Source organism: Alligator mississippiensis, chromosome 4 (assembly GCF_030867095.1).
Source record: "Alligator mississippiensis isolate rAllMis1 chromosome 4, rAllMis1, whole genome shotgun sequence".
NCBI lineage: Eukaryota > Metazoa > Chordata > Crocodylia > Alligatoridae > Alligator > Alligator mississippiensis.
Window position 1 is genome coordinate 59,850,709 of NC_081827.1, and position 15,221 is coordinate 59,865,929.

The 15,221-nt window shown below is 42.8% G+C and overlaps 1 protein-coding gene across 3 annotated transcripts in view; it reads right to left on the reverse strand.

The window, feature by feature from the left end:
- The window catches only part of NELL2 (neural EGFL like 2), a 284,768-nt gene that overhangs the window by 227,470 nt on the left and 42,077 nt on the right, over positions 1-15,221 (reverse strand). For all 3 annotated transcript variants that reach the window (XM_014601082.3, XM_014601081.3, XM_059726036.1), the window contains 2 exons: positions 1,275-1,448; positions 1,069-1,165 (listed from right to left, as the gene is read on the reverse strand). In XM_014601082.3, coding sequence (XP_014456568.1) covers positions 1,069-1,165; positions 1,275-1,448 — 271 coding nt within the window. The remainder of the gene's footprint in view (positions 1-1,068; positions 1,166-1,274; positions 1,449-15,221) is intronic.

Below are 15,221 nucleotides of genomic sequence, written 5' to 3' on the forward strand. Positions count from 1 at the left end.
GGAGAAGTGGGCACGCTAGAAGGGAGGAATAGGCTGCAAGTGGACCTAGACAGGTTACAGGGGTGGGTGGATGAGAATAGGATGGGTTTCAACACTGACAAGTGCAAGGTACTGCACCCTGGGGAGAAAGAACCAGCAGCATACCTACAGGCTGGGGAACTCCCTTCTTGTCAGCACAGAGGCAGAAAAGGATCTTGGAGTCATTATTGATGCCAAAATGAACACGGACTGACAGTGTGGGGACGCGGTAAGGAAGGCCAAAAATACCTCATCATGCATCCACACATGCATCTCAAGCAGGTCCAAGGAGGTGATCCTTCCCCTCTATGCAACACTGGTCAGGCCGCAGTTGGAGTACTGCATCCAGTTCTGGGCGCCACACTTCAGGAGGGATGTGGACAGCATGGAGAGGGTCCAGAGGAGGGCCACCCGCATGATCAGGAGTCAGCAGGGCAGGCCCTACAAAGAGAGGCTATGGGACCTGAACCTGTTCAGCCTCCACAAGAGAAGGCTAAAGGGGGATCTAGTAGCCATTTACAAACTAGTCAGGGGGGACCAGCAGGCATTGGGAAGAATCCCTGTTTCCCTGAGCACTACCAGGAGTGACAAGAAAGAACAGTCACAAGCTGACAGAGAGTAGATGCAGGCTAGATATCAGGAGGCGCTACTTCACTATCAGAGCAGCTAGGATCTGGAGCCAACTTCCAAGAAAAGTGGTGCTGGCTCCTACCCTGGGGGTCTTTAAGAGGAGGTTAGACGAACACCTTGCTGGGGTCGTTTGACCCCAGTAGTCTTTCCTGCCATGGCAGGGGGTCAGACTTGATGATCTGCTCAGGTCCCTTCTGACCCTACCAACTATGAAACTATGACAGCTGCCTTATTGGTGCTAGATAATGGAATTTTTACATCCCTGTGTCAGCAAGTACTTCCTGCGCAGATGTACTGAATGTAAAGGATTCTTACCTGACATATCCTACACATCACAGTATTTGAAATATTTTCAATGCTATGGATATACAATTAACAATATTGCCAGTTTCAGCTGTTTTCTTCTGAGGAAAAACATACCTTAAAAAAACCATGTGCATTATTCCTCTGTCCTAACCAAAAGGTTGTACCCAAAGGTAAGTCCATGTAGGGCTTTTCCACAACTCTTTCATAAATTCTGTTAAAAAACAAAAAAAGCAAACAAAATAAACCCAATTGTTATTCTTTCACTTACTGCTGAGTTGGAATGTTCCAAATATTAGTATAAAACACTATTCTTTACTTACTTATTGCAGTCCACATGTAAAATCAAATGCGATGCACTGATTGCTAGAGAAAGTCTATGCCACTTATCATCCGCCAAAATGTACGGGAACACTTCTGTGTGTGAGCGATGGCTGTCTGAACGGTAATGCAATCTGATTTCATTTCGATGACCACTGCTTTCCAGTTCCAGGTACCTGCACCAGAAATGCATCAAAAACTCCTTATCTATTTTTATGAAGACCACTGGAGTTTCACAATGCACATTTGTTCATCAGCCATCATGCTATTGAAATGAAACAGAGAACAAACAAGGGAAGAGGGAATTTGCTCAGATTCAAAAGTAGACATTTCAGCTTTGGCTTTATATTTTGCCTTTTAAATAACCTGCCATTACCAGAATCCAGTATGCATTTAAGTCTGCCAAGTCTAAAGCTAATAAGAATAATTTTGCCAACATCATCAAATCTCAAATGTTGTCTTCTTTAATACCAGTATTGTCATTAACGCAGTATCATTAATCCTGCCTCAAACAGGGGATGGGACTAGATGACCTATGGAGGTCCCTCCCAGTCCTACTTCTCTATGATCATAAATGCAGTTATTCCTATTACTAAAATAATTTGCTCTAGCACCCACAAAAACCTGAGCATCACAGCAGACCATAAAGTAAGCACAAGCCAAAGCTGTGCTCTTGTTGCAAAAAAGGTGATGAGCATAGTGGGCTGTATTAACAGAAGCACCTCTTGCATATCAAGGGAAGTGAGTCTCCCACTCTATTCAGCACTACTGAGGACTCACATTGAGTACTATGTCTGATTTGGGGCCCCACACTTCAAGAACAATGTGGCAGACTGGAAATAGTACATCAGAGTGACAAAAATTATTAGAGGTCTGGAAATCATGATTTATGAGGAAAAGCTGAAAGAAATAGGGCTGTTTAGTCTGGGGAGGGGTGGGGGAAGACTATTCAGAGATTGAATAAGTTTTCAACTACCTGAAGGGTGATTATAAGGAGAATGGAATTTGATTATTCTCTATGGCTGACAGGGACAAGATAAAGAGCAACAGTCTTAAAATGCAGCAAGGGAAGTTTAAGTTGGATATTAGGAAGAACTTTATCACTGTGAAGATGGTTAAGCATTGAAACAGGCTACCTAGAGAAGCTGAGAAGTCTCCATCCCTAGAAATTTAAAGAGTAGGTTGAACGGACACTTGACTGGAATAATTTAGTCGGGGACAATCCTGCCTTTATGCTGATAAATGCTCTGTTATCAAGGAGGGGGGAGGGAACCCCTCCCTAATCCTGCTGGGGCCTGGCCAAGCCCCGTTCAACTCAGCCCTGTGGAAGGGAAGGGAGGGCTGCTCTAGCACCCCCGGATTTTAGCCTGAGCTACTTCAGGCATGTACCTGCATGTCTGGGATGTCTGTTCCATTACAAACTGATTTAGCCTAGCCAAGGTTAGACTAACCTTCAAAGATTGAATCAATTCAGGCTCAGGCTTTTTGAATGTCTGTCCCTAGCCTGGACTCTCCTATATTAAGTATAAAATAAAATTATATAACAGATGGACCAACATTTAGAGAAACACAAATTTCTCAGCTTTCTCAGCTTTGCTTGAGATGTTCCCACAAGTAATTTTATAAGCTTTTATGGGAAAAAGTCTAGCTACTGGGACAGACAGAGTTATTTCTTCCATTTACTCAAACAGGTTTCTTCCAGGAAATGAGCAACTGTTTATAAAACTAGAGTGCCTGTCTTCTGGGTTTTGAGCTTTCAAGGTACATATTTTCAAGCTTTTTCTCTGCAAGCATGTGAGATCCTTATTTTTACAGGATAAAACTGGGATTCAAGGATAATCATAAATTTAGGAACCAAGGATTTAAGTGGGGGGGAGAGGGGGAAACAAATATCACTAGACTCATATTTATAAGAGTTGACAATCTCACTTTTTTCTCTCCAAGATGAATGGAATGGCTTGGTTGGGTAGCATGAGCATGGCCTGTTTGTTTGCTTTGAAGCAATAGATTGCAGTTTGCAAGGTCTGCAAATGAAGATAACAAAAATTACTTTAAAAAAGTCTTTCCAACCACTGTTTTGAGTGGGATGGTGGGCTCAAGTCATGCTTCTCCTTTCTTGTTTTCTTTATAATGAAATGTGCCTAGCAACAGCACAAAAACAGCTGCCCTTTTGCAAAGCTGGCAAAGGGTTTGTTCGCTTTCTTCTCTAGGCAAATGTTTCACAGAGTTCAAATCTCTGCATTAGGAAAACATTCAACTGAAGTCAGCAGTAAATTTCACAGTCTCCAATAATTTACCTCCTCATAGACCAAAAATCTTTTGTGCATTGGCAAAAAGTATAAACTAATTGAAGGTTTGGCTGCAAAAAAATAGGTAATAGTGACAGGTTACAAGTCAACTTAATAACCTCCTTCCTAACTTTAGCTTAAAGAATAGAAATGAGATCACTCCTGATCTAACAAAGAAGGTGAGCATATTATAAAGCAAAACTCTTTCACCAAACATTTAAATACAGCCAATGACAGATATAACCCTGAGGAAGAACACCTAGAACAGTTAAAGGCCTGCTTCTGATTCCTTAAAGTCAATAGAAAAACTGACTTTCACTATAGGGAACATAACCAACTTACCAGAATATTGAAAAATATACAAGCATTTTATTCCTTATATCTTTAGGACAGAATAAAGTTTGGCTAAAGTGCAAGAAAGGTATCTGAAAACAAGGGATGGAGTTGAGGGAAAAGAGCAAAACATGCAGCTAGCGAGTAGAACTAAACTAGAATATGTGAAGTTTAACACATCACCTAATGAGAATATCAACTCAAAGTATGTCACTGTGTGACGTCACTGTGAGTAAGATTTCTGTGTTACAGTTTAACAACCCATAACAGCAGCAAACCAAATGTATGTGCCTCATAATTAGTCATATACCTCACAAGGGAGGCCTAATTAACAGTTTTAAAGATCCTGGAGATTACTGAAAAAAGGCATATTACTATATCTGATTGCAGAGGATTACATGTTGGCTACCATCCTGATATTTTTCTCATCGCTAAAATATTAAAGAAACAAAAAAAAAAAGTATCCTGCAGGTAGGAAGGCTTACCAGTAATGATAATATTACTATATATAATCTGAGTTTAAAGTTAAGTGAGAAATTATAAACCAAAAACACAAAACAGTAATCCCAAAGATTAACAGTTTGGTAAAACAAACCATGACATACAACAGGAGGACTAGAAGATTATGAGGCACTGTCATCCATTTTCATCTTATCTTTATTACAAAACATAGCTTGAAAACATAAAATGGAGTAACAAGGACTGAATAAATATAAAACAGAGGAAACAAGAAAGCAATTAAAAAGCTGGTGTAATGGCAGTAGTATTAACACTACATTAAGCATGAACTAGTGTTATGAAACACAAACACACAGCAGTAAATATAATGTTGATCTGTTTTACCTATTACAATATTTTCCTCACATACAACATATACCTTTCTCCCACAAAATTGGGGTGTATGTATTAAACAGGGAAACTGACTTTCTGACTGGGATAGACTGACTGGGAAAAGCATTTTTCTTCATTTTGCATTTCAAAAACAAAGTGTGTATTATATTCTGGAACATGCTGTATGTGAGAAAATATGGTATATTTGGTGCATATGCCAGCTTTTCAGATGGAAGAACCTGGTTTTATTCTATTGACATCAACTTAATTATGCCCATATAGACCACCTGAGAATCTGGCCCAGTGTTCTTAAAGATGGAAGAGACAGACTGGAAAAATGTAATCACAGTTGGACATATAAGCCTAAGGTCTGCCCTCCCATGATGACTTCAATCAGCCTGCATGTGTATACAATCAAAGGCAAAACTTTGGTGCATCTGACAGACCCTCTTCTACAGACAAGTAAACCAAAGGGCAGCAAATTAAGCTAGATTAAACGGTGACCCACAGTGAAAAGAATGTTCTAAGCTTCTCTATGTGCTAAGGATCACCTACCTTGCAGGGGAGAAAAATGATCTCTGGTAAAACAGGATACTGCTGTTCCCCTGGGAAAATGAATTCCTGGGAGTTCAGGCAATGGTTTGCACTGCTGTCCTTTCCCAGGAGTTCTGCTGTAGGAAAACTCAATAGGAGCCTCACTGGCTGAATCAGTGCATTCTGTACCTGTCTCTACAGTCAGCATAATGAATCCAGCGAGTGCAATAGCTTTTTGTACACCCTAAAAAGGAGGTTACAGTGCTAACAGAGACCCTCTGGGAAAAACTGATGCCAGTGGAGGCCTGGTACACAGCAGTAGTTGGGCAAACAGGTGGCATTGATAGGTTAAAAAGGGGACTTTATAAAACAGAAAACCCTGTCAAATTAGGTCACCTGGTCACTTAAAGCTTCATGCAGGAAACTAAAAAGATTTAAAAGGAGAATAATGGAGATGTTTAGGGTCTTGATGAGGCAAAAAATATGATAAAACAAAAAAAAGGATTTTTTTTTTAATGAAGGGATGATTTGAATGGAGAGATAACTAGGTATATATTTGACTATCATCCTCTAGAAGTTGGCCCACAGATGCTAATAAAACTAATGCTTTTACAGGCAGTTTAGAGGGATTCCCCTAAAAGGGCTCCTGCAAGCAAAGTTATTGCTAAAAGTAGCCACGTTAGGCACAATGAAGCAGAAAACCCAAACAGCTACAAATGCAGACCCCAGTTCTGTCCTTGTGAATGGTCACATTAATGTCTATGGTACATGGATTCTTTATGTACTGAATCCAGACTGTTATTCTAACAGCTCAAAGAGAACAGACAAATATTTTAGGAGCGAAAAGTCTTTAATGCTGTTGTAAAAGTAATAATTACAGCAACTTGACTTAATTATTGTGTGTACACACACACACACACACACACACACACACACACACACACACACAGTGACAATTGATCAACTCCCTGTCTTTACCCTGCCCTAAAAAAAAAGGAGAACATTCAATTTAAGGGTAGTACATGTAAAATGAATAAAATATTAAAATCAACATTATTTTTAAAAATCACTACCAAAGGATCATCAAGTCAAATATGGCTAGATCATCAAATAGGTATGTTTATTTTATAACTGTTGTAAAAAGCTGCTACTGTGCAAACTGCAATAATGAAAAGAGTAAGCAAATCTTATTCCTCCAGGGATAGATTATTTGTGGAGTTCTAAAAGACATCACATAGCCACTACCTTGCTGTTTTTCCTAATATAATAATGACACATTCAGGAGGGCAACATCCTATTTTTTCCCTATTTTAGTAGCATTTAGTAGTATTTTAGTAGCTGGTGTGCGGGCTGGGAGCGGTCCGAGGCTTTCGGGGGCACGCGGCGGGCTGTGGCCAGCAGCCCTGGCACGTGGGTCGGGGAATTTGGCACGGCAGACTAGAATTAGGCACAGATGCGTAGCAGTTGATTAAAGATTATTTTACTTACACCGTAGATGGTCGCGGTGCAGGCAGGAAAAACTTGCTTGCGTTCCAGTTACAGATAGGAAAGAAGAAGAGCGGACAAGAGTTCTAACTGCGAACTCTGGTCCAAGGCCGGCTGAGAGCTCTAGAACCGCGAGCCCATCGCATCAACTGGACAAAACAACCCAAAGAGCTCTGGATACCACGATGAGAGTCCAAAAGGTGACTCTCCATGAAAGCGCGCAGGGAAGGGTACGTCGAGGGATCAGGCGGCAACGGGGAGAGGCTAGAGGTTGATCAGGCCCCTATATCCTTCTTAAGGCACACGCTGGGTTCATTAAGCTCCACAGCGCGCTTAGAGTTCTTCACGAGATGTGAAGTCCTCCTTCTCCTCCTCCACGAGATGGTTGTGGAGTCCTCCTCCTCCTCCAACTTGGGCGGAAACTGCTCAAGCCTCTTATACGGCTAGCAAGCCAATCGCTAGCCGCCACGTGGGAATAATTTAGAAACAGCCAATAGTGGGAAACAAATTTACATGCGAATGGCGGGAACTCCTTTGCACCGGGGTTTTCTCTATGCAACTGAGAATTGCACCGTGCAAAGAAAGCTCCTCGTGGCGGGAAATAATTCTGCAGTGCCGAAGCACACACAAAAATCATACCCTTTGGGTCATGACAGCTGGCACTTTAAATATACTAACATATTAAATATAGGCTTCTCATACTTGCTCCCTCACCTAAAAAACAGCTAATTCATAAAACTACCCTCATGCTCTTAACTTCTAAATGCCAAATACATAGTAACGTATCTTCAAGATCCTTATTTCTCACTACAGTACCATTCTGAATGCCTTTGTCTTTTTCCCTACCCAGCCTCAAGCATTATCTAGTGGAGAACTGACTGACACTTTAACTAGACAAGAAGGAATACAATACCAGTGTTAGTCTGAACAGATTATTCCCTATCACCTAATGTAAATGCACAGCAAAAGGAAAGGCTACCAACTCGTTTTCTGCACTTTCCCCTTGTTCACTGAATTTTTACAAGAGCTGGTTATGATTTTTGAGGAAGCATATTTTTGTTGGAAAATAATGATTTATCAAAACCAAAAAATTGCAAAAAAAAAAAAAAACAGTTAGGAATATAACCAGAAAGGATTCTCAGGACCAGGATAGAATGCTTGTCAAAATCTGAGAAAGAAAAAAAGAATGAAACGAAGACCTGTCAAACTTTTTAAAGACTACCTCAGTCCAGAACAGCAAATAGTATAATAGGTTATTCTTCTAGAAAACAGAAGAGGCCTCACTCTGCCTTTCTTGGACCACGGATTTGACTTTGTTTTCCCACATCTCAGCTGAGTGCTGTAACCACTGGATTGCAGAATCAGTCAGTGGCTGAGCCAGGGTATCAGCTGGTCTGAAGCTCTCCCTTTGACACTGTTGAAATTAAATATTTACTATACCCATGGGAGGCAAAGAGACTCTATAGTCCAGTCACTTTCTGGCATGCAGAAAAACCAAGTTTATGTCCCTGTACTAAATCAGGCAGAGCATAAACCAGAATCATCCATATCTTTAGTGCTCTGGCCACTGCACTGTTTTAGAGTTCCTGCCTCCCTGTTTTCATTGTAAAATATACTTCAGTTTCAATGCAAAAAAAGATTCCTAACCCATGAAATGTTTTCACAAAATAGAATTTATATTTTCTTGCCACCCCTAATTTCTACCAAAGAAATTTGAAAAAAAAGGATTCTTTGAGGATTTCACTTCTTTTGCTCTCATTCCTCTTCACTGTGCAATTCCTCTATTTTATATTAAACTGATTTTATATTATACTAACACAGACCCACTGACTCAAGAATTCCCTTCCTAAAAGCAGCTACTGACTTTCCACCCACAATTATGGGCAGAAGAGATGGCTGGCTGGCACCTTAGCAACCAACTGGTTCCAAAACTATGGGCAGAAGAGAAAGAAACAATTGCATTTATCACATATTCTTTTAAATGGAAAAATGTTGCAACAATTTTTTTTTCAATTCTCTATGAATATCCACCCTTGCCAATGTTTCCCCACCGTGAGAGAAACCACCACAGATCCCACAAGTAACTTTCAGCTAAGAGAGATGGTTCAACCAAAAAAAGGCAATCTAAGTTTCTCAAACATTCTCCTGTCCCCTGCCTTGTGACATGCTAATTTGATTGATTGATTTTTAATGCCTTGTGTGTAAAAGTTTTCTGAATTCTGGGCACAGAGGACAAATCATTCTTTTGTTTTTCAAGTAAGCCTCTAAACAAATTCAAGGGAGCTCAATCTTAAGGAATTAATACAGAAATAAAAGTTTTAGTCTCATATAAACATCTTTGGACAGATTCTCAGCTGCTGTAAATCTGCGCATCTCCACTGGCTTACAATGATTTACACCAAAGGAGGATGTGGCCCACTTGATTTAACTGAAGTTACTAGTCAAGTGTTATAAATGGGTGCATTCACCATCTAGAATCATTTACATCCTACTGTCAAAATTCATTTTTTCATTGTCAAGAAGCATAAACTAACTGAAGGTTAGACTGTAAAGGAAAATAGGCAATAGTGACAGAGCATCAGTCAATTTAATGACCTCCTTTATAACAAACACTTAAAGGATAAGGTCATTTCCAACTTGTCAAAGAGGTTAAACAGAATATAAACCAAAGAACCTTTGAACTGCCTTAAAAGCATTTTCATCTAACCACAGATTCAAGTATGATCAAAAGATTCAAGCCTAATAAATAAAAAAATATAAGGGGATCATTCTTTTGTGGGACAAGGAAAGACCCCAACCTGAACTGACAGAGCCCATGGGCGCATCCACACATGCAGGCATGTGCACTTGCAGCAGCTCAAATAGAAGCGGTGCAACTTTGAGCTGAAGCTTTTTGCCTTAGTGCACATACCCGGACATGCACTTCGGTGTGGAGTATGTTGTGCCACTTGGGACAAAGCCTGGCTCCTCCTGGATCTGCAGCCAGGGAGAGCTAAAGCCTGTAAAAAAGCTGCCCTGTCCTGGCCCCGTCAGTACAAAAAGCTGCCCTGGCAAGCAGCTCAGGGGTACTCACTCTCCGGAGCTTCTGGGGCCCAGCCAATTGGTACCTGGGGACACTACCCCTCGTGCCAGCTGGACTGCTGAAGCAGCCCTGAGAGTTCCCTGCACCCTCTACCCACTGCAGCAGTCTGGCAGTAGGGGCTGCTGCCTGGCTGTGACCTGCTGTGCACCTGCCAGACCTGGATGGGAACTACACAGCCAGAAGAGGCATCTGCCCCTCTGGGCCAAGTGCCAGTGGGCTGTGGCTGCAGAGTTGGCCCTTTTGCAGCACTACTACCATAGATTCATAGATGTTAGGGTCAGAAGGGACCTCAATAGATCATCGAGTCCGACCGCCTGCATAGGAAGGGAAGAGTGCTGGGTTCAGATGACCCCAGCTAGATGCCTATCTAACCTCCTCTTGAAGACCCCCAGAAGAGCCCTTCTCTGGACCCTTCTCCAGGTTATCCACATCCCTCTTGAAGTGCGGCGCCCAAAATTGCACGCAGTATTCCAACTGCTGTCTGACCAGCACTCGATAGAGGGGAAGTATCACCTCCTTGGATCTGTTCGTCATGCATCTGCTGATGCACGATAAAGTGCCATTAGCTTTTCTGATGGCTTCGTCACACTGACGACTCATGTTCATCTTGGAGTCCACTAGGACTCCAAGATCCCTTTCCACTTCCGTTCCACCAAGCAGGTCATTTCCTAGGCAGTAGGTATGCTGGACATTTTTCCTCCCTAGGTGCAGCACTTTGCATTTCTCCTTGTTGAACTGCATTCTGTTGTTTTCTGCCCATATGTCCAACCTGTCCAGGTCTGCTTGTAGTTGTTCCCTGCCCTCCGGCGTGTCCACTTCTCTCCACAGTTTTGTGTCATCTGCAAACTTGGACAGAGTACACTTCACTCCCTCGTCCAAGTCGCTGACGAAGATATTGAAGAGTATCGGTCCAAAGACCGAGCCCTATGGGACCCCACTGCCCACACCCTTCCAGGTTGATATCGACCCATCCACCATGACTCTCTGGGTGCGACCCTCTAGCCAATTCACCACCCACCGGACTGTGTAGTCATCCAAGTCACAGCCTCTTAACTTGTTCACCAGTATGGGGTGGGATACTGTATCGAAGGCCTTCCTGAAGTCTAAGTAAACGACATCAACCCCTACTCCTGCGTCCAGGTGTTTTGTAACCTGGTTATAAAAAGAGACTAGATTAGTCAGGCATGATCTACCTGCTATGAACCCATGCTGGTTTCCCCTCAGCATAATTTGTCCTGCCGGGCTCTCGCAAATGTGAGCCTTGATAATTTTTTCAAAGACTTTGCCTAGGATGGAGGTGAGACTGACTGGCCTATAGTTGCCTGGGTCCTCCTTCCTCCCCTTCTTGAAAATGGGGACCACATTGGCCCTTTTCTAGTCCTCCGGGACCTGGGCCGTGCACCACGACTGCTCAAATATTATCGCCAGTGGTTGCGCAATGACGTCAGCCAGTGCCTTCAGTACCCTCGGATGGAGTTCATCCGGGCCTGCCAACTTAAAGGCATCCAGTTCCTCCAAGTGCCTCTGCACCATCTCAGGGTGTACGCTTGGTAGTCTGGCGTCCTGCTGCTGCCTGTCTACAATCCCAGTGAGAGCCTTGTCCTGCCCCTCGCTTAGGAACACAGAGGCAAAGAACTCGTTGAGGAGTTCAGCCTTGTCCCCCCTGTCCGTCACCAATTGCTTCTGCTCATTTAGTAGGGGTCCTATTCCACCCTAGGCCTTCCTTTTGCTCCCTATATATCTAAAAAACAATTTTTTGTTATCCTTTACTTGGGATGCCATCCTCAGCTCCATGGTAGCTTTGGCCTGTCTAACTGCCTCCCTACACGTGCGAGCAGAGGAGGTATACTCCTCTTTGGTAATCTCTCCCCGTTTCCATTTTTTATATGCTCTCCTTTTGGTCCGCAGTCTGCCCTGGATTTCTCTGGTCAGCCAAGGAAGCCTCCTGGCCCCTTTCCCTCTTTTTCCTCGCATCGGGATCGTCTCCCTCTGTGCCTGAAGGATCATTTCCTTAAGGTACAGCCACCTTTCCTGGGCTCCCATCTCTTCAAAACTCCTACTCCACAGTGCGTCCTTGACTAATCTCCTGAGCTCATTGAAATCAGCCATGTATGCCCCTGCCTGGCCATCTGGGCAGCTATCACCCGGAAGATGTTCCCAGTGTGGTGACCTACTTTGAGATTCTGCAAGAGGCATGTGCACGTTCATCTGGATGCACCCCATGGGGGAAATCCTGTATTGCTCAGGATCTTCTTTAGCACTACCAAAGTGTCAGGATGAATAAAAAAAGTCTTCTTCTGAAATCTCTTGATAAGACCCACAACCTCTATGTAAAAGAAATAAAACTTTGGTTTCACAGTAGGATTCTAAAATTGTAGTTAAAACCAACTCAAAAGCAACTGATTATGCTTTGTACAATGTCTTGGAAACTTTAGATGTATGACACTGAAAACCAACTATTAAAACTTACTGCCAGAAAGTTACCATATATTTCAACATCCCTTTTTTTAAGCAAACAAAACAGTTGTCACCTGGACAATATATACTAATTTGTATAACAGAAAGGAAATTAGTCCTTATGGGCATTAGGTAATTATCACAGCTTTTTAATATGCTAATGTATATGCTAAATTATTGTTTATTCAATGCCTATCTTGGAAGTTACTGGAGTACTAACATTGCTACTGTGCGATGTTATTAGGCTACTGCGCGGTTAGTGCCTCGTATAGACTCTTACTTCTCAGTAGTCTACTAACAATGCTCAGTAGTGTGCCAGGCAGAAACCATGTGAATATATGTTACTGCGCAGTAGTATTAAGTTAACCAAGTACTAAAGTTAATGCACAGTAACTCAGCACGTTAATGAATGTGTAGACATGCCCAGTATGGCACTATTCATCACAACTAACAATATATGGTCAGGAGAGTCCAACAAATGCAAAAACAAACATTGTATATGGCAGGAATGAGATACATTGGGGAATTCAAGAATACACAAATCCATTGATACCAGTTCTCCAGTTGCATAGCAGTCAAAACAGTAACCGAGGAAAAGAAGAGTTAAATTACAATCAAATGATTCCACCCTTTAAAGTCTTTAATATGCAGCATCTCAAGAGATATGAATACAGCATCTTGAATACAGCACCTGTTGCATAAGTCCATCTAACCATAAAGTGAGTCTTATTAAAGTTCCCCATTTTTGCCAATTAAATGAAAATCCAGGACGGAGTAGTAGAGCCTAAAGCATATTAGAACCATGTCATAGATTAAAATGATCAGGTTGCCGATTCATTCATCAAGGAGAAGCTGAAAGATGGATTCAAAAGTCAAGTGAAGAGGAAAATAAAAGTTTAAACTGAAGGCTGAGAGTAAGAGCACAGCAATCAGCCTAACAGTCCTTTATTCAGATTTAAGGAATCATTTTGTTCACATTGTTCAAAATATTTGTTCTGTTACTGTAAAACAGAATCCATTTGAGCCAAGGCATTATATGCAGTCAAGGTGATCTCCTCAATTATATTTATAATTGATATTTCTTAGACATTTAGAATGTGTGTCCAAAGACCGGTATCTAGCTTAGTGGAACAGCTAAATAATCACTGCTGTGAAATTCTGATTTACTGACACTGAGAGCTTTTAACAAAAGTTTCATCTCTGAGCTGCACCTAGATTGCCTTTTACCGAACTCTCCAGATATAGCAGGTCAGTGGGAAAAAAAGATTGCTCATAGTTGAAGAAAGGTAGATAAGAAAGTAACAGCTTAAACCAATTTGAAAGTAGAATAATGTTAGACAAAGCAACCAGTGAAAAGGAAGGAAGCAATGAAGGAAAATTTTAAATACTCAGTGCTTCAATTACCAGTTGAGGGGAAAAATAAGAGTATTTAGCCATTCCTTTTAGCTGCCAGAACAAACATGAACTGTTATTCATCTATCTAAAGCCTACATATCATCACTTGAACTCCACATGGACATAAGGATTCATTCACATGAATCAGATAGTAGAAAGGAGGCCCATTTGTCCCTCCAGAGAGCACTGTCATAATGTGAATGACCTTGTCAGGTACTGAATACCCTGATCTCTCCTAGAATTCAGCACCAGTAGTCACTGGCGACGCGTAGGGATTGCCCGCATGTGCACGTGCACCCTGACATGGATGGTGCAACCTTGTAAAAAGCACCACCGACACTGACCTGCAGGCGGTCGCCGCTTGCCACCCCCCACCATTGCTGACACCACCGGCAGCATCTGCAGGCATTCCCCAATCACCAGCAGCATCTGTGGGTGATTGCTGACCACTGGTTGGCATACGCCACCCCTGCCAGCACTTCCACCACCTGCGGGAGCTTGCTGTGCCTCCCCAGCTTCCGGGGGCATGTGGCGTTCATGGTAGTAGTGAAAGGCATCCAGTATCTCTCAAAAATTATATAGCACCCGGCACAGGAGCCCTACGCTGTGGTGTCTTTAACCAAGAACTGGCAAAAGAAGAAAATGCAGATAACCTGGAGAGGGTCCAAAGAAGGGCCACTCGTATGGTTAAGGGCCTGCAGACCAAGCCCTACGAGGAGAGACTAGAGAAACTGGACCTTTTCAGCCTCCGCAAGAGAAGGTTGAGAGGTGACCTTGTGGCTGCCTATAAGTTCATCATGGGGGCACAGAAGGGAATTGGTGAGTATTTATTCACCAAGGCGCCCCCGGGGGTTACAAGAAACAATGGCCACAAGCTAGCAGAAAGCAGATTTAGATTGGACATTAGGAAGAACTTCTTCACAGTTCGAGTGGCCAAGGTCTGGAATGGGCTCCCAAGGGCGGTGGTGCTCTCCCCTACCCTGGGGGTCTTCAAGAGGAGGTTAGATGAGTATCTAGCTGGGGTCATCTAGACCCAGCACTCTTTCCTGCTTATGCAGGGGGGTCGGACTCGATGATCTATTGAGGTCCCTTCCGACCCTAACAACTATGAATCTATGAATCTGCAGTGGCTCAGGTTAGAAGCCAGAGGGGCGCTACAGCAGCCCTCCCTTCCCTTCCAGCAGGATTAGGGATGGGTTCCCTCCCCCCTCCTTGATAACAGAGCATTTATCAGCTCTGTCATCAGCATTTATCACCCCATCAGAAAACAAACAGCCTCTCTCATTAGTTTAAACTCTTCTTAAACAAAGAAGGAAGAGAGGGACATTACCAGCTGAGCTGCTGATTAGCTCCAAAAAGACCTAAACTAACACTGCTGTCTGCCACAGCACAGACCGTAGCAAGCATGTGGTCTGCTAGCTAATGCTGAGGCGTCTGTGTAAGACAGAGGGAACAGGGGATCCCTGCTTACCACTCCCTGCTAAGGAGAGGGGAAGAGGAGGAGGAAGCCAGGCAGATGCTGCTGTGTCTGCAAGTCTCTGCCA